At 44.0% G+C, this 18,395-nt stretch overlaps 2 protein-coding genes across 3 annotated transcripts in view; both read right to left on the bottom strand.

The window, feature by feature from the left end:
- Nucleotides 1-194: 194 nt before the first annotated feature.
- Nucleotides 195-9,429, bottom strand: Nras (NRAS proto-oncogene, GTPase). The gene is made up of 7 exons (XM_042692328.1): nucleotides 9,316-9,429; nucleotides 8,773-8,900; nucleotides 6,140-6,318; nucleotides 4,132-4,291; nucleotides 3,665-3,796; nucleotides 3,054-3,091; nucleotides 195-2,940 (listed from the first exon to the last, which is right to left on the bottom strand). The coding sequence occupies exons 2-5, from the start codon at nucleotides 8,881-8,883 to the stop codon at nucleotides 3,677-3,679; spliced, it is 570 nt and encodes a 189-aa protein (XP_042548262.1). The 5' UTR covers nucleotides 8,884-8,900; nucleotides 9,316-9,429; the 3' UTR covers nucleotides 195-2,940; nucleotides 3,054-3,091; nucleotides 3,665-3,676.
- A 959-nt stretch (nucleotides 9,430-10,388) lies between these two features.
- The window catches only part of Csde1 (cold shock domain containing E1), a 42,883-nt gene continuing 34,876 nt past the window's right edge, over nucleotides 10,389-18,395 (bottom strand). For both annotated transcript variants that reach the window (XM_042692325.1, XM_042692326.1), the window contains 5 exons: nucleotides 16,983-17,102; nucleotides 13,603-13,781; nucleotides 11,643-11,806; nucleotides 10,941-11,073; nucleotides 10,389-10,631 (listed from right to left, as the gene is read on the bottom strand). In XM_042692325.1, coding sequence (XP_042548259.1) covers nucleotides 10,584-10,631; nucleotides 10,941-11,073; nucleotides 11,643-11,806; nucleotides 13,603-13,781; nucleotides 16,983-17,102 — 644 coding nt within the window. In that variant the 3' untranslated portion in view covers nucleotides 10,389-10,583. The remainder of the gene's footprint in view (nucleotides 10,632-10,940; nucleotides 11,074-11,642; nucleotides 11,807-13,602; nucleotides 13,782-16,982; nucleotides 17,103-18,395) is intronic.

The raw sequence follows: 18,395 nt of genomic DNA, 5'->3' as shown, positions 1-18,395 counted from the left end.
CAAATACTTTAAAATAATTTGATGGCACAGTAGATGGTTAACAAAACAGTAAAGATGAGAAATAATGTACAAGAATTAGTTCCTTGGCTATACAAACCATCCACACCTCTTCGCTCACTAACTAACCATGCTTCTTATATTAGCTAGCAGAGATGAATAACAAAAAGCAGAATGCACCATTTGGTTTTTGGTTCTTGGTTGTAGGTTGTAGCTGCCAGAGTTGAGAGTTCATGACTGAATACAAAGCAAAACAATAATTATGCTTCTAATTCTAGGATGGACAGACAGACAAACACAATCTAAGTTTTTGTCTATTTTGTTATCAAGTCACGATAAAAAAATTCACAGCAGTTTAATAGATGAAGACTGGGCACCCACAAAGACAAAATCGAGATTAACTTTACAACTTATAATCTTCAAGGAAAACTTGGTTACTTAGGACACTGCGTGGCACACTGAGCCTGGCATACATGCAGTGTGTAGTCACTCACAGACAAGGCAGCCTTCAGGCAGAATGTCTACGCTTGCCAATGCACAACCTTCAAAGAACAACTACCAGAAAGGCATATGGAATTTACAACAGCTGACCAGGCACTTAAAGGGGAAAGTGATTTTGAGGTAAGCTAGCATTATTTTCAGTTTATTACAAACATATTCCAACAACTCCAGTTTTAATCACACTAACAGAACTTATTTAGCTCTTAAACTGTTATGTCTGTCTCTCTGTCATGGCAAAATTTAAACCCCAAGTCATTCCTTAAGAAGCCAGAAGGAGAGGATTTTCAAGTAGGAATTTGGCCCTATCTGGATACCTCTGTGCTGGAACACATGTGAAAACACTATAGATGTGCAGACAAGGTGTGGTCCTAGGAGCCCAGGGTGGCCTACCTTCTCCCTAATCTGACATTAAATGGAAGAGTCAAGAGAATACACTGTGTGTCAGAGTCAATGAAAAAAGATTGGGGCAGGGGTGCCAAGCCTCAAGGAAATGAGAGATCAATGAGCCAAAAGGCACAGGACACAGCCCCAAGGCTTACAGGCACCAATCTTTTGTGGAGCAGCGGGCATAAGCAGGCATCAGCCAGCAGACCACAGTCTGAGCCTGCCTCTGGGCAGTCTGCGCTTCTTTCCCTCTTGTTCATTTCCAGGTAATGGTTTGTTTCCTAAGTGAACATTCATGTTAGAAAACCAAGAAAAATGCATAGCTATTAGAAGACCATATAAGAGAGTGGTCATTTGGAATTAGTTGTGGTTCGATGGGATCCAAGTCTGTTTTCATTAGCATTACTGGGGCTGGAGCTGGCTGTGGAACATGAGCATGGCACGAGCACGGTGAGCAAGGCACGTGCAAGGTGTTGGGCTCTGGCCCAGTGTTGTCTGCCAGCCCCCAACCAGTGTCAACAATAGCTCTATTTTCCATTCTGTTCTAAAATAGCAAGTCCAAGTCTCCTTTGTGTTCTGAATAAATTCATCACCCTTCAAAGAACATTATAAGCAACAACCGGCACATTCCTGATTCATCCTCATTCCAGTAAAAACAAGAAAAAATAGCAACTTTATTCAAATTGGCTTTAAAAAGGGCTTACTTCTGAAGATTTCTACTGCCCACATAGGATCCCAGGCTTTTCCAGTGCCAGTGAAGGCCTCACGGCACTAACCTCTAACCTCTTCTTCCCTTGCAGGGCAAACAGGCATTGGTGAAACTGCAAGAGTTACCACACAGGGAGTGGCTTAGGGAAGGGGTTTACTTTTGTGATAACTGACTTGTTTAGCCTTTGCATCAGCGACCTCCCTGGTCCATTAGCACCATGGTTAACTAAACGGAAACAGTTAACCCAGCCCCTACTGCAGAGGGGCCGAGGGAGGGAGGCGGTACGGTGGTGACCTGACAGGAGTAGGACACTTACTGTGTTATGAAACTAGGACAGGCAGTGGAGATGTAACACCGTATTTGAGGACTGAAGATCACGGATTACAGCTATAAAGCAGTACACCAAACTTTTATGATATCTGAGTATGTGTAACTGAAGAACTTCCTCCTTTGACCCAAATTTCATAATAAATGGAAGTTGTTGAGTATTAGATTATCAGTAAGCTAAAAACAAAACAGAAAACAGCAACAACTCACAAACTTTGTAAGTATTAAGCTACTAAAAAGCGATGAGGTTAGCCATGAAGTGATTATCACTAGTCACTGTTTCCAGTTTCTTCTCTCTCCTGGGAAAGGCCCACCCAGGCTTCTGCGAAAGCACCTTACCATAGGTGACTGTCTAGGGACCTTTCCTCCAGCTGGTAGTCAGAGGCTGCCACCCCCATGGCTGGGGGACCCTGCTCCACGGAGGTCCCGGGGGAAGTCTACAAACCACTTCTAGGAAAAAGGCACTTTATTGGGAAAGTTGGATTCAATTTCATGGAAGTCAGGAAGAGTAAGGCGGATGCCAGGGTCAGCGCGTTCATTCACCCTTCTATTTGTGAAAGCGGGGCAGACTCATGCCAATTTATAGAGCATAGCTGATCACATGACAATCAAACCAATCGGCAACATTGACTAGATTCTTGGCAAAACAGTAATTTATGACATTTCTCCAAAAATGAACAGAGGTTCAACAGTAAAAAAGAGGGGCGGGGTAGGGAGGAACCCCGCAGCTACTCCTCTAGAGCTCAAGAAGCTGCTGCCAGCCTGTTTCAGAGCATAGACTGCTTTTCTCAGGGAAAGGCCTGCCTAGCACAGGTTGGTTTGTTTCTCATGGGGAAAACCCAGGGCAGAACACTACCAGGGAGCAGAGGAGGCGCACTTCTCTGGTCAGATGACCAAGCGAGGAGGTAGTTGTTCTGAGAGGTTCTCGCAAGACCCCCGAGTAGTCAGGGCAGCAGGAGTGTCTCTGAGATGAAGAGAGCAACTGGGTTCTTCTCCTCCGGAGTCAGGACTGGGGTCAGCGGCTGAAACACAGACAGGACGCGAGAGTCAGGACTGGTGGTCAACGGCTGAAACACAGACAGGACGGGCATGGGAGCACAGCAGGAAGGGCAATGCATTTCTAAGTGAGTCCTACCTTCAAAGTGGCTCTTCTCGGACAACAGACATGAGAATCTGAAAGAGAAGACCACACACCATGTTATCATTTAGTTTTGAAATGATCCTTCAAACTCCAGATCTGTGCCAAAAATGTGGTATACAATTCATGAATACTGTCTTCTAAGTTCTAATGTTATAAAAAAAATTGAACTCTGTAGAAATGTTATTATTCTGATATTAGAAATGTTATTTCTAATTACAAGTAAGCCCATGGCACTACCAGAAATGGCACCATAAAGGAAATATTAACTAGGTTAAAATGCACAGAAATGATCACTTAAATAGCAACAATCCCACGAATAGTAATCAAATTGCCTGATTCTAAATAATGACATAATTACATGATAAGGTCAGTGGCTCATGCCTAGAATTTTAGCTACTCAAGAGGTTGAGATCTGAGGATCCAGGTCTGAAGCCAGTCAGGGCAAAGCTGACTCGAGTCCAATAAACCACCTAAAAAGCTGGAAGTGGAGCTGAGGGCTCAAGTGGTAGAGTGCTATCCTTGAGCAAAAAAGCTAAGGGACAGCGCCCAGGCCCTGAGTTCCTGCTCCAGTCCCCCAACCCCACAAAACTCCACAGAAGACCTACGCTCACTCCTCGTTACATCAGCACACAAGGCAAGCCCATGCAGCCCCGGGTCCCGTCATCACTGCTGTTGAGCTTTTTCATCCGGTACTGGCGGATCTCTCTCACCAGGGTGTAAAAGGCATCCTCGACACCCTGTGACAAAAGAGAAAGAATGAGAGAAGCAGACCCCTCCCAGTGGTAAGCCCTTTCCCACTCACACTTCTTCATGTTCTATCAGCTAATAGAGTAGGGTGGTTTGGGACAAGGACAGGAAGTCTGATATTCCTAGGGCAGCACACCAACCGGCTGACATAGGAATGACATTATTTTTCAAAAAGCATCCCAGCAAAAGGAAAGGGTGGTGTGGGACACAACGAACAGAACTAGGGCTGGCTGCCACGGGCTCACACCTGTAATCCTAGCTACTTGGAGGCTGAGACTGCTCTGCCTCCAGTGAACATCATGCCTGTGCTCCCAGCTTGCCCCACCTGTCTGGTCTTGGCTGAGGTTTCGATGAATGGGATCCCGTAGCTCTTGGCCAGTTCGTGGGCTTGTTTTGTGTCCACTGTCCTTGTGGGCAAGTCACATTTGTTCCCCACCAGCACCATGGGCACATCCTCGGAGTCCTTCACTCGTTTAATCTGCTCCCTGAAATAGAACACAAGAAAGCAAGCTGTTAGGAGAGGGCACATAGGAGGGAGAAGGAGACTGGCACCTCTCAGGGAGCTCTGTCTCCCTTAGCATCCACATACCCAGATGGGAGGGCAGAGGTCATGCAGCAGCCACAGCCTCGGGCACTAGCTCAACACCCAGTGGAGCAGGCTAAGCCTACTTTCTATTAATCTTATGTTGCTATACTAGTCACTTTTTTTTTTTTTTTACCAGATGCTTTAAATACTCTTTGGACTGGGATATGTGTGTGTGTGTGTGTGTGTGTGTGTGTGTGTGTGTGTGTGTGTGTGTGTGTGTGTGTGTGTGTGTGTGTGTATGCACGCGTGAGCATGCACGTGCGCGCACACACACACACACACACACACACACACACACACACACACACACACACACACGGGGATTATAACAAGAAAAGTCCAGACACAACCAGCATAGAAGCCAATTTTTTTTTTTGTCAAGATTGGTGAATCTGGGGATGCAGATCCTCCCAATTTCCAGAGACAGAAAAGGAAAAATCATGAACTGATGCTGGATGCTGATAGCTCATGCCTGCAATCCTAGCTACTCAGGAGGCTAAGATCTACGAATTGTGGTTCAAAGCCAGCCCAGGCAGGAAAGTTCCTGAGACTCTCATCCCCACTTAACCCCCAGAAAACCTGAAGTGGAACAATGGCTCAAAGTGGTAGAGTGCTCGCCTCAAGGACAATGCCCAGGCCCTTAGCTCAAACACATGACTGACAAAAACTCCCTAAATCCTGTGAACTCAGTTTTGCACTCACTTCAGAAAGCAGACATCTACATATGAATGGAACACAAGTCAGACCTCAGGGCAGACCACATGCGGTGTGGTGTGTGCTCAGCAATGTGGTACACACCATAGGCCTGGGCTTGCTCTGAGGGAGTCCCAGGCTACCACATCCTAGCAAGCAGGGGCTATGATCTCTGGAGAGGGACCAATATAGACAGGAGTCATTTTTCTCCACAGTCACAGAGGTAATAAAAGATGGAGCTGAGTATTCAACTCAGAAGTGTGGGTTTTTGCTACTAATAGAAACCATGATTCTAAAAATCCAACGTTATTTTCTGCACTCTAGTTCTGATTCTATAAAATAGGAGTGTTGGTTGGGCAAGGTGGTACATGTGTGTGGTCCTAGCTTTCAGGGAGTATAGGCAAGAGAATTGCAAGTTCAAGGCCATGCTGGGCTATATAGCCAGATGCTACAGAAAAAATAAAGAAAAAGAAAGAAAGAGAGAAAGAGAGAGAGAGAGAAAGAGAGAGAAGAAAGAAAAGACACTGGTGGCTCACGCCTATAATCATAGTTACTCAGGAGGCTGAGATCTGAGGACTGCAGTTCAAAGCCAGCCTGGGCAGAAAAGTCCATGAGACTCTTATCTGCAATTAATACCCAGAAAACTGGAAGTGGTACTGTGGCTCAAAGTGGAAGAGCCCTAGCCTTGAGCAAAAGAGCTCAGGGACAGTGCCTAGTCCCTGAGTTCAAGCCCATGACTGACAAAAAAAAAAAAAGGAAAAAAAGAAAACAAAGGTAATACATTAGAGTTTTTTCTGGCTCCCTCTAGCTCTGAAACTCCCTGGCCTTGGATGTCCTCTTTCTCTGTACTCCTTGTTATGCACCCCTATTTGTCTTTCCTGTTTCCCAGTGCTAAGAAGCATCATTTATGTACTGTAACAGCAGACTATATACAAGAAATCCAGCATTTACTCTGCTAACACCTCCTGAAACCACTCCCGCCATTTTCTTCCACTCCCGACACAGCTCAGGACAGGGCAAGCCCTGTCTCCCTTCCAGAGGCACTGTACCGCACCTGTACAGGTTGATGTCTGCAAATGACTTGCTGTTATTAATAGCAAACACGCAGAGGAAGCCCTCGCCTGTCCTCATATACTGGTCCCTCATAGCGCTGTACTCCTCCTGTCCAGCGGTGTCCAGGATGTCGAGCAGACAGGTTTCTCCGTCTATCACTACCTGCTTTCGGTAAGAATCCTGGCAAGGGGAGGGAGAAGGAGAGTTGACTTTGATTACAAACCAGAGGAAACAAAATGCTGTTATCAAGGATAAATGAACCTCTTAATTACTTAGTCTATTGCTGATTTGACCCTCAAACAAATTAAAGCAATGCCTGTACTGTCCATTTCCAAGAATCCCAGGAAAAACCTGGACTACAGGCATGGCTCAAGTGATCTAAGCAATCCTGGCAAGCTCTAAGCCCAAGTCCAGCACCCCTGCCCCCCCCCCCCCCAGGACAGATATTAACTAAGAATATATTTTAGTAATCCATGAACTGGACTATTTTGAGTTGTTTTATTTGATTTGACTTTTAAAATTCCAAACATACCTACAACAATTTAACCTAACCCTGAATACAGAATCATTTATACTTATGATTAAATATACATATATCTTTTGTTTGGGGGAATCTATAACACCTAAACTGTTTTTTCTTTTTCTTTTTGGTACTGGGGATCAAACCCAGGACATTGCACTTGCTAGGCAAGCGCTTTGCCACAGCTACATCCCAGCCCCAAACTGTTTTTACTTACCATAGCAGATCATACCACTGGGAAAAAGTTCTGAGACAAATTCCTCAAGTTCCAAATAAGGTACAATTAGTTGCTTTGGAGACAGATTTGAATAATCATATGAAAGTACCCTTAATTTTGTTATATAGCATTAATTTTTCTTGTTCTTTATTCTCTTGAGGGGTGGTTAATTAAGTGCACATAAATTTAACCTGAGTTTTAGATGTAAGATTTATGCATTTTACTTATAAAATACTTGTATATTACACTTATGAAATATTTTTAAGTTATCCCTCAAGAAATAAAACTGAAAAATACTGCAATCAATTTTTTTTTTTTGGGGGGGGGGGGGAGGCAGTACTGAAACTTCAACTCAGGATCTGGATGCTGTCCTTGAGCTTTTTTGCTCAAGATAGTGCTCTAACACTTGAACCACAGCTCCACTTGCAGCTTTTTTTTTTTTTAAGTTAACTGGATGTTAAGTTCTATGGGCTTTTCTGCCTTGAACTGACTTTTCAAACCTCCATTCTCAGATCTCAGCCTCCCGAGTAGCTAGGATTACATGTGAGCCACTGATGTCTGGCTTGTAATAATGGCTAAATTTGAATGAGTTTGAATTAGTGAGGTCAAGGATGGAATAAAACAATCTCTAGAGATAGACAAATTGGACAAAATTGGACAAATTTATGAACCCTTTAAAGAGTCACAGATATTGGTTCCAGGCAATTTGTAACATGAACTCCCAGAGTACCACAAACATCCTTAAGTATATAGTACTGTGAAGACTTCACCATTCACAGACAACTTGGTAACATTTTTGTTTTTCTCCAGTGGTGGGGATTGAACAGAGGCTTACCCTTGTTTAGCAAGTGTTCTATCACTTGAACTATACTCCCAGGCCACTTTCCCAGTTGTGACTGTTTTGGTGTGTGTGTGTGTGTTGGTATTGGAGCTTGAACTAGACTAGGCCTGAGTGCTGTCCCTTACTATTTTTTTGCTCAAGGCTGGTTACTCTACCACTTGAGTCACACCTCCCAATTCTGGCTTGTTGATGGTTAACTGGAGATGTGTCTTATTTATTTTCCTGTCTGGGCTGTTTTTGAACCCTGAACCTTAGATCTCAGCCTCCCGAGTAATGAGTATTATAGGCTACCCTCTTGTTGTTAGTTTTTGAGACAGGACCTTCCTACTACTTCATCTGGGCTTGCCTCATACTCTGGATCCTCCTGTCACTGTCTCCACCCCCAAAGTGGATGGGATGGACTAGTGTTTGTCACCATACTCAGCTTATCCATTTTTTTTTACAATAGCCTATGTAGTAGACAGCTGAGTTATGTAAAAAAAAATTTGATCCTAGGCTGTTCTCAAACTTCAGAACCTCTGCCTCAGATTCCCCAGTATTGTGATTATGGGCACCGACTACCATTTGGCCTGCAAATATATGAAAATTAATCACACAAGAAAAATGAGGCTCAGAAAGATTTAAGTGATTTTTCCCAGTATCACATATGAAAATAAGCTACTCAGAGCTGAAATTGGTAGTGATGCAATTCAGTCTCAGGGGCTTTGACTAGGTAAAAATTGGAGAACCTCAAGATGTATGAATTCTGTATCTCTATCCTACCGTATGCTATTAAACCAAATTATTTTCCTCTGATCTCTTATTTAACAGGAATATAATATGTAAAGAAATTGAATTTAACACCGAATCTACAAGTTTTACAAAATTTAAAAAAGCCATGAATTTTAAAAGAAAACCGTTAGCGGTGCAAATGCACATTCTCTGGTTTACTGAATGCATTCTGAAGGACAGCTCTTTGGTTTCTATCCCCTATCTTTGAGGAATGGATGGAGGAGCAGTGCAAGGGAAGGCTGGCTGGCGAGCGAGGGCCGGGATGGGAGGCCGCAGCGGGCTCACCTCTATGGTAGGGTCATACTCATCCACGAAGTGGTTCTGGATCAGCTGGATGGTCAGCGCGCTCTTCCCAACGCCACCTGCTCCGACCACCACCAGTTTGTACTCGGTCATTTCACACCGGCCAGCACCTGCAGGCGGGCAGCGGTGAGGGGCCGCTCGCGCCGTGTTTCAGACACGCAGCGCCGTCCATGACTCGGTGGCCGGTCCCCGAGGAGGCCCGCATAGCAGGGCCGCGGGCGGGCTCAGGCCTCGGTCCCCCGTGATAACCCACCCCAGCCCGGGCCTCGGTCCCCCGTGACAGCCCACCCCGGTCCCGGCCTCAGAACCCAGGACAGCCCACCCCGGCCCGGCCAGGCCCTCTGTCCCCAGGGACAGCCCCACCCTCGGCGTCGCCCATCCGCGGCCCCGCCCGCCTTCTCTCAGCCTGCTGGACCCCTTGGCTGCCTCGCGAGCCCGGGGCCTTTGTCCAGAGCTCGGCCCCGAAGGTGCCCCGCCCAACCATCCTGCCCGCCCGCCCGCCCGCCGAGCCCCCCACAGCCTTACCGCCAGCCCCGCCGACCCGGCCACCCGCGGACCTAGGACTTCACCCGGGAGAAGAGCCGGAGACCCCGGAACCGCCATGAACAGCCCCCGCCCGGGAGCAGCACTTCCGGCCCCGCCCGCTACGCAATCCGCCTGCGCCGGGCGCGCCAGGGCCACGCGGGCGGAGCCGGGGTCACGCGCCTACCCGGCCTCGCCCCAATAATGGAAGCCGGGGTGCCAGAGTCAAAAACTGAGTACAACTTTATTGGCTCTCGTCCGCCGCTGACAGCACCGCAGACTGCGAGGCGCTTACTAACACCAAGGCCTCCAGGCCTCCGAGGCCTCTCCCGCGCGCGGCCCGCAGCCGGCCGGCGCCCTGGGCAGTCACCGGACACCGCAGCCCGGCAGACACAAAACAAACAGCATTCGTTTCAGGCACAACTTTTTTATTTTTTTTTTTCCGTTTTGTTTTTAAATCAGTAAAAGAAACTGGGCCCTAGAAGCTGCAGTGATCTAAGCAGCAGCAGGTTTGTGCATTTGTCCTTTTTTTTGTTTTTTGTTTATATATATTATCACACTGCTGGCACACTTTATTTGCATGAAATTCTGCACCATATATACTAATTGTAGTAAAGTTATTTAACCCCAATCTCGGGGTGGGAGGGACCTATTCTGGAAGATAATTTTCACTGAAATCTAATCAAACTGTTAAATGGATTGTGACAAGATTATAAATGATATGAAAAATAACATTTTAACATTTGGCCATCAACTTAAGAAAATGGGTTGCTATAGAAATTTTTTGCAATTTTAAAAGGTAATATATTCTACCCTCATTAGGGTCCTCAGAGTTAAAGCATAATGAACAGGAAAGAAAAGAATGCAACTGAGTGCCAAGGCCAACACCGTGCCAGAGGTCATGAGGGTAGAGTACAAGTGCAGAATTTCATAGGGCCAACAAGACAACAGTCTATTTTCCCTTACTCAGGCCACGTGAATTTTGCAATTACCAGTTGCGTTAAATGCACCAAATAAAGCTCCTAAAATTGATACTATAAGGCGCCACCTTAAGTTTTCCAGGCTGCAACTGTGCATAATTTTAAAATGGTTTCTTAAATTTATTTATTTTTTTAAACATAACACGAGGAAGGTGTTAAAACTGGTGTAATAGCTCAATAGAATAAGTATTCCAGATTTTGGGAGGGATGAAGAGGGAGATATTCAGAACCCTTCACCAGAATCCCCCCAACTTGATCATAGTGGATTAATGATGTGCTCTGTGGATGTGCTTAGTCAATGACACCAGCTTGACGGATCTTTCTTTCTGCACCAAATCCCTGTGAAGAAATAAAACTAATTAATGACCTGAGTATATATCTATTATAATATGTTCATGATCCCAGTAGGAACTATTTTTAGCCATCACATCTATTACCAATTTTTCTTACAGGAGTTAATCTTGGAAGCCTTCCTAACAAAGAATCACCATTATGTTAAGTGTTAAGGACTGCAACATGGGCAGGGAGTTCTAATCAGTTATGAGCATCTCTGAAAATCTGTTTTTTACCCCGTACTGAACAAGATTGGGTGGAGCATGCTGGTCTATTGGTCTGGTTCCCTCATGCCTTGTGTGCATGGAGGCATACCATTGAGTTATCTGGTCCCCTGGGCTGACGAAGAACCATTAGGCGAGGAGCACTGGCATCATCCAGAGTGATGTTCTTCAAGCGATTGACCAATCGATCAGGCCGAGGAGCTGCTACTGCCTTGGGGCCCTCGCTGTAACCAAACCAAGAAACAAGATCAGTACTGTGGGAAGAAACCAAGTACCTGTCCAATGTGTTTGCTGCTATGACTCACTTTTAATGAGCTTGCCTCACCTAGACTGCCAGCCAGACAAGACAGACAAGTTTATGTTTTCCCAACTCAAAGTTCCAACTGCATAAGAGCTACAAAAATCATTTTAGTGAGGGTCCATGCTAGACTTGTCTGCCACCAGAAAGACCAGTTCCACAGATACATGACTATGGTAGTGTTTTAAGCAGCAAGTATCTTAGAAAAAAATGGCTTAATAAAAATAAAGGAGCTAATAAACAAATTTTTTAAAAATAAAGAGCACAAAAAATAAAGAGTACAAATGTTTTTACATTTAACATCTAACAGAACTAGCACCATATGTCATTGAGGACCATTTCATGAGGCTAAAGGTCATATAATCAAGAGCAGAGAAAAAGCCAAGAATCCAAACCAGCTTTAGAAAATTAATCTGGCCATGGAGAAACTAGAGAAGAGATAGCCCAGAGTGAACACTGATCCACTGATCCAAACACAAGTACAAGGCAACTCACCAGACTCTCCAGACATTACAGGCACTGCACTTGCCGGTGCGCTGGTTCAGAATCACTGAGAACTCCACCTCGTCTCCTGCCTGTAGCTCAATGCCATCCTGAACTTCTTTCACATGAAAAAAGAGCTTCTTACTATCTCCTACTTCATAGTTAATGAAGCCAAACTGGAAAACAAAACAGCAGGTCACAAGGGGGGACAGACTACAGGCAAAACCAAAATAACACTTCACTGTTACACAAAGCACAATGCCTAATCCACACCAGAAAGGAGACTTATAAATCACAGTATTAGCAGCTGGGCTCAGTGGCTCTCACCAATACCCAGAGCAAGTTGGAGGCAGAGATGGGGAGGGTGATGATCAAGACAAGTCTAGGCAAAAAGTTAGTGAAAACTCCTATCAATAAACAAGTGGGGGGAGGGGGGCTGCGAAGGTGGCTCAGAGGTAGAGCGCTTGCCTTGCATGCCTGAGGCACTGGGTTCGATTCCTTAGCACCACCTAAGCAAAAAGAAAAAAGCCAGAAGTGGCGCTGTGGTTCAAGCTGTAGAGTGCTAGCCTTGAGCTGAAGAGCTGAGGGATAGCACCCAGTCCCAGAGTTCAGGCCCCACGACCGGACCCAAAAAAAAATAAAATAAAAAATAAACAAGTGTGGTGGTGCATGCCACCTTTAATAACAGCTCCTAGGGCAACAGAGGAAGGAAGATATGGGTCCAAGGATGACCCTGGCAAAAAAACAGGAGAACATGGTACAACCCCTGCTTTCATTATATATGATGTTGGTATATGTGGAGGGGAAGAGAAAAAACAAATTGTTAAAACAGGGATACAGGAGGACCCATTGCAACAATGAGATGTACAAGTCGTTATGTCGAAAAACGAACTTTACAACTTTGGTGGTGGGGGGGGATGAGGGACGGGGGGAGGATACAAAAGGACGGGAAGGGGAAACAAAGCAGGAGGCTACAATGCTTGATAAGAAATGTGCTCATTATCTTACCCACGTAATTGTAACCCCTCTGTACAGTATTTTCACAATAAAAATATATTAAAAAAAAAAAAAGAATGATTCCCATTGCTGCAATATCAAATCCTCTGCTCTGTGAAAAAGGTTGCATGAATATTTGTATAATTTCTTTATCATAAAGTTCTCTCAAAATTTATGAAAGATTTAAAAAAAAAAAAAAACAGGAACATACTAAAACTTAACTAAAGAAAAAAAGACAAGGTCCTGAGTTCAAACTCCAGAACCAAACAACTTCCCCCCTCAAACCCTAATACTAATACTGGTGGCTCTAGTTTTTATGGGAAAATTTTTCAGGGAAGAAAAACTTCTGAAATCCCTGCCATTCATTATGTTATTAGCTTGATGGAAACTAATGAAGGTGGCCCTGTTCCATATTATGAAATAAGCAAGAACACTAGGACTATTACTTGAACAAAAGAATCATTTTGATTCCATCGAGAATCATTAAGCTGGTTATTATATACTAGGTGACACCCAAGGATTTTTCTGAGATCTCAGTAACTACACTAGTTTTATTTGCCCTACATGTATTTCCTGACCACTTCTCAACAATGTGTGATCCACTACTCCATTAACATTACTCATTAATGACAATCACTGTTAATAGGGTTACTTTTTCCCTTATTACTTCTTCCTATTTTTATAAAGCTACCCCAAATCACTGAGAAGGAACTAAGTGCTTGCTTTGGCAGCACATACACACAAATTTGTTCAGCATTCTTTATTTTTCATATAGAAATGTACTTATTACCTTACTTATACAATGCCTCTGGTACAACACCTTTACAGTGAATTTTTTTAAAAAAAGGAATTCAGTCAAAATGAAAGAAAATCAATGGATGTTGATTCCTTCTGGGCTGAATAAAATGTCAAGTTTTTGGGTATCCACAGGGAAGTAGTAAGTCTAGAAGGAATGCTGTCCAGATGCTGCACCCACCTGATCTTTCACACACTCCACGGTGGCCCTACGCAGTGGTGTGATATTGTAGGCCATAGTCTGAGCATTCTGGCCCAGAACACACAACTGGAACTTGACACTCTCCCCTTTCTGCAGGCAGTCCCCTTTGTTGGCCATCCCAACTATGCCAAATGGATAGACCTCACCTTTCATGTCTCCTGCAAGAGAAAGACAAAGCATGAAAGCCAGTACTTTATAATACCTTCTTTGCTCACATTCACAAGACCATCTTCTTCCCGAGAACTCATTATGAACAACCACTGCAAAACACTTTTGTGGTGAACTGGACAGACTGACAACTAACCTTCTCATCTACTTTCTTTGTCAACCCAGCTCCCTCCCTCACTGGATCCTTCTTTCTACATTTGCACTTGCTCATAAACTTTTTCTTTACTTGGCAGTACTGGGAGGTTTGAATTCTGGGTTTCATGCTTAGTAGGCAAGCACTCTACCATTTGAGTCACACTTGCAGCACTTTTTGCTTTCATTTCTCAGACAGGATCTCAAAATTTTGCCCAGGGCCAACCAGGACTGTGATCATAGCTGGGAGATAGATCCAGCTTAGGTGTTGAGATGGTGTTTTGCTAAGCTTTTGCCCAACTGGACTCGAGTCTCACTCAGTCTTTCTAACCAGCTACTGAGTGGCCAGGATTGGCACTGGACCTGGCAATGTTTCAAGGGCAAGGTAAGTATTTCAGGCTGACAAGTCACCGGTCTGAGCCACTCACTTCTACTGCCGTAGTGAAAAAGAACCATATACAATATACTGTTAAAAAAGCCTTATTCCCCAAGTGTACAGTCTAAGAGCAGAAAATTGCCCAGAGGCTAGTAACACTGAGGCATTCCATTCAACTGCTCACCAGGTCAGACTTAAGAGAAATCCAACTGACTAAAAAAAGAAAAAAAAAAAAGCTTCAGAACTGGAAAGTTTTTAGCCTTCTTGACAATTTTTTGGTAAGATTTTTAACATGTAGGTACCAAAAAACACTTTTGATTTTCCAGCAGACCAAGTTATGAAGAAGAGTAATTAAAAATAAAAACACTCATATTGACAGAAAGAGGAGAGGGGAGAGGGAAGGAGGGAGGAGGGGGGGGAGAGAATATATGAGAATGAATGTGTGTATGCATGAAGGTCTTGGGGCTTGAACTCAGGACCTCATATTCTCACTTGACTTTTTTGCACAAGGCTAATGTTCTAGCACTTAAGCCACAGCTCTACTTCTGGCTCTTTGCTGGTTAACTGGAGATAAGTGTCTTATATATATATATATATATATTTTTTTTTTTTGGGGGTCCGGTAGAGGGCCTGAACTCTGGGCCTGGGCACTGTCCCTCAGCTCTTCAGCTCAAGGATAATGCTCTACCACTTGAGCCACAGCGCCACTTTCGGCTTTTTTTTTTTCCGGCTTATGTGGTGCTGAGGAATCGAACCCAGGGCCTCATGCATGCAAGGCAAGTGCTCTACCACTGAGCCACCTTCCCAGCCCGAGATAAGTGTCTTAAGGACTTTCCTGTTGAGGGTAGATTTGAATGGCCATCCTCAGATCTCAGTCTCTTGAGTAGCTAGGGTAACAGGAGTGAGCCACTGGTGCCCAGCTCTGACTCAAAATTTTTGAAGAATTTTTTCTTTTCTTTCCTTTTTCTTTATGTTGGTCATGGGGCTTGAACTCTGGGTCAGGGTGCTAACCCTCAGCTCTTCAGCTCAAGGTTAGCACTCTATCACGTGAGGCATAGCACCACTTCCAGTTTTCTGGGTGGTTTATTAAGAGTCTCACGGGCAGGATAATATTTTCACTTTAAAGATGAAGAATTTGAGCTATATAGAAGTTACTTGTCTAAAGTTATATACTTAGGAAATGGTGTTCGGACTTAGCTCTGCTCAACTCAAAGTCTACACTGAATTACACTTGTACTAATTGTAAGAACTGTTTTCATAACTAAGAAACTAAGTGTCTGGACCCAGAAAACTGCTGACAGAGTTATGCTCCCAAACTTCCTTTCCCACAAAATTCTTTTTTTTTTTTTTGGTCCGGTCGTGGGGCCTGAACTCTGGGCCTGGGCGCTGTCCCTCAGCTCTTTAGCTCAAGGCTAGCACTCTACCACCTGAGCCACAGCGCCACTTCCAGCTTTTTTCTTATGTGGTGCTGAGGAATCGAACGCTCAGGCATGCAAGGCAAGCGCTCTACCACTGAGCCACCTTCCCAGCCCCTCCCACAAAATTCTTGCTCTGGACTATACCCTACAACCAGTGCTGAAGAGTTAGTTGAGTGGAGTGTAGATGAAAAAGGCTTAGGAAGGGTAAAGACTTGCTGTAAAGGCTTTGGATACTTGGTTTGTGTGTGTCAGATGGTGTGAGAGCTGTGTAAGGAACAGATTCCTAAAAAACCTCATGTGGAGGTGAAGAAACAGATAACCTTTGCATCTATTCAAGCATCATGTAACCCTGCTCCCCTAACATGCAGTGTTAACTCTATTGGCACTGACATGAGTTATGCACACCAATGGAGTAAGACGGCTCCAGAAGGGGGGTTCCTGAAGCCAGGGGAAGGCAAAGTGTGGAGTAAGGAGAGCCTGGCCTGGAACTGAGAAGGATCATCACAGAAGTCTAACTACTATGGGACAGATCCATTTTACAGAATGTAAAAGTATATATACAATTGAATAGCCATAAATATAACAGATGATTTTAAAGCAATATTCAAAATTATATGCATATCTTTTTTTTTTTTTTTTTTTGTCGGTCGTGGTGCTTGAACTCTGGGCCTGGGCGCTGTCCCTCAGCTCTTCAGCTCAAGGCTAGTGCTCTACCACTTGAGCTACAGCGCCACTTCCGGTTTTCTGGTGGTTTATTGGAGATAAGAGTCTCACGGTCTCTCCTGCCCGGGCTGGCTTTGAACCGTGATCCTCAGATCTCAGCCTCCTGAGTAGCTAGGATTACAGGCGTGAGCCACCAGGGCCCGGCTTATATGCATATCTTAATATATATGTATATAAATATTTTTTTGAAACAAGGATTTAAACATTTTAGAAAGATAGGGTTCAAGTAGGAGAGACAAGGAGGGGACCAACACTTCCTGCTCCCTATGAAGAAGGAAACAGCAGTTAGATTCCTTAGTGTAAGATTTTGTTGAGTATTTCCTAGCTGCTCATGTGTCAGCCATACATCCACCTACATAGTCATCTATCCCTAAGTTAAATGTATGATACCATTATTTCCAAAGAGTAGAAGAATAAAAGCCAAGCATGGAGGAAATAATCACTTTCTAATTCGGTGTCTAAGGAAACAATCTGCAGTGACCCAACCCACAGAACAATCCGGCAGTGCTCATCAGTAGAGGTACAGCTCAATTGTGTCTTACCCTCCTCCACAACCTCAATCATCCCTTGGTATTCAATCTGCGTGGGGTCAACCCCCCTCAGGGGGCGGATGACTTTACCAGAGTAGACGGTAGGGTCGGCCTCCTCAGTAATGCCGTTCACTACAAAACAAACCCAGACAAAGAGCTCACTCAGCAACTTCATTTCAACTCTTTCCAACAGTAGAAAATAGAGGGAAGGGCCCAGTTATCTGCCATTCTTCAAGTAGAAGGAGTCATATCGTTTGTCTATAATAATTGTTAGAAAATACTTAAATACTGCTATTTTTTGTTTTATTTTTTAACAATTCACTACATAGCTCAGGCTGGCCCTGACTTATGATACTCCTTGCCTTCTTGAATGCTGGAGTGGCAGGCATGGAGGGCACCCAACCCCCAAACCCCATTAACCTTAACTATTTCTACATTATCATTTAAATACTTGATGTAGTACTTGATGTACAGAGACAGCTTGCCTGAGAATCAACACATTTAAATGCTTGACATTATTACATAAACTCAGATCAGTTGAGGTACCAACAGGTAGGTATACAGGGAATCTTCATCCTTATTCATAACATGTATTACTATTTTTCCAAAGAAACTGCTCAATGAAGGTAGGATGTCTTGACTTGGTCACTATTGTCTATCTCTCTAATGTTTATATATATATTTGTGGAATCAAAATCCCAGCTATCTTTTAAACAAGCCTCACCCAAAGACCAAGTCTTTGGGAAGTACAGATGAAAATCAACACTTAGGTCTTTAAAAAATTAGGACACCAGGCTGAGGATGTAGTTCAGTGGTAGAGTGCTTGCTTGACATGCACAAGGCCCTGGGCTCCATCCCCAGCACAAGAAAATGAACAAAAACCAGATTTCCCAGAGCTAGGCTAGCAGAGCTCAGTGAGAATTTACTTTGACAGAGGACACTGTTAGGTTCCCAGCACTGGGGGATGGGTGGGTATTGAGACTGAAATAATCATCATTTTCTTTATTCCCCTTAATTATCCAACTTTTTCTTTGGGGAGGGGCACACAGAAACAGGGATGGAACCCAGGGCACTGTGAATCTTAGGAAAGCACTATAACTGACCTATTCTCCCAGGCCATATATTTCACAACTAGACTCAAATTTTTAAGTAGTCTACCATGCAATGCTTCTCTACTTAACCATACATATTGTATGCATGTATATTTATCTATTAGTTTGAGTTAATGTCTGTCTTGGGGTCCGAACTCAGGGCGTGGAGGCTAGCTTACCTTTTCACTCTAAAGTACCATTTTAGTCATAATTTCACTTCTAGTTTTTTGCTGTTATATGAACATAAATTTCCTGCCTTAGTTGGCTTCATATAGAGATCCTCTGAGGAGCTAGGATTATAGGCATAAGGCATGAGTGCCAGCCTAGTTATTTA

The sequence above is a fragment of the Dipodomys spectabilis genome, unplaced genomic scaffold (assembly GCF_019054845.1).
Source record: "Dipodomys spectabilis isolate Male_0828 unplaced genomic scaffold, ASM1905484v1 ptg000148l, whole genome shotgun sequence".
In the NCBI taxonomy this organism is placed as follows: domain Eukaryota; kingdom Metazoa; phylum Chordata; class Mammalia; order Rodentia; family Heteromyidae; genus Dipodomys; species Dipodomys spectabilis.
Note: the sequence above shows the minus strand (reverse complement) of the source record. Positions and strands in the feature narration are given on the sequence as shown.

Bases quoted from the DNA above. Each gene is read 5' to 3' on its own strand.
- Nras (XM_042692328.1), bottom strand. From the start codon at position 8,883: ATGACCGAGTACAAACTGGTGGTGGTCGGAGCAGGTGGCGTTGGGAAG. The intron at 4,292-6,139 runs GTGCGGTACAGT...GTTCTATTTCAG, and splicing joins GCAGACATCAACCTGTACAG to GGAGCAGATTAAACGAGTGA. The intron at 3,797-4,131 runs GTGGGGCAAGCT...CTTTTGTCACAG, and splicing joins CCTCAGCCAAGACCAGACAG to GGTGTCGAGGATGCCTTTTA.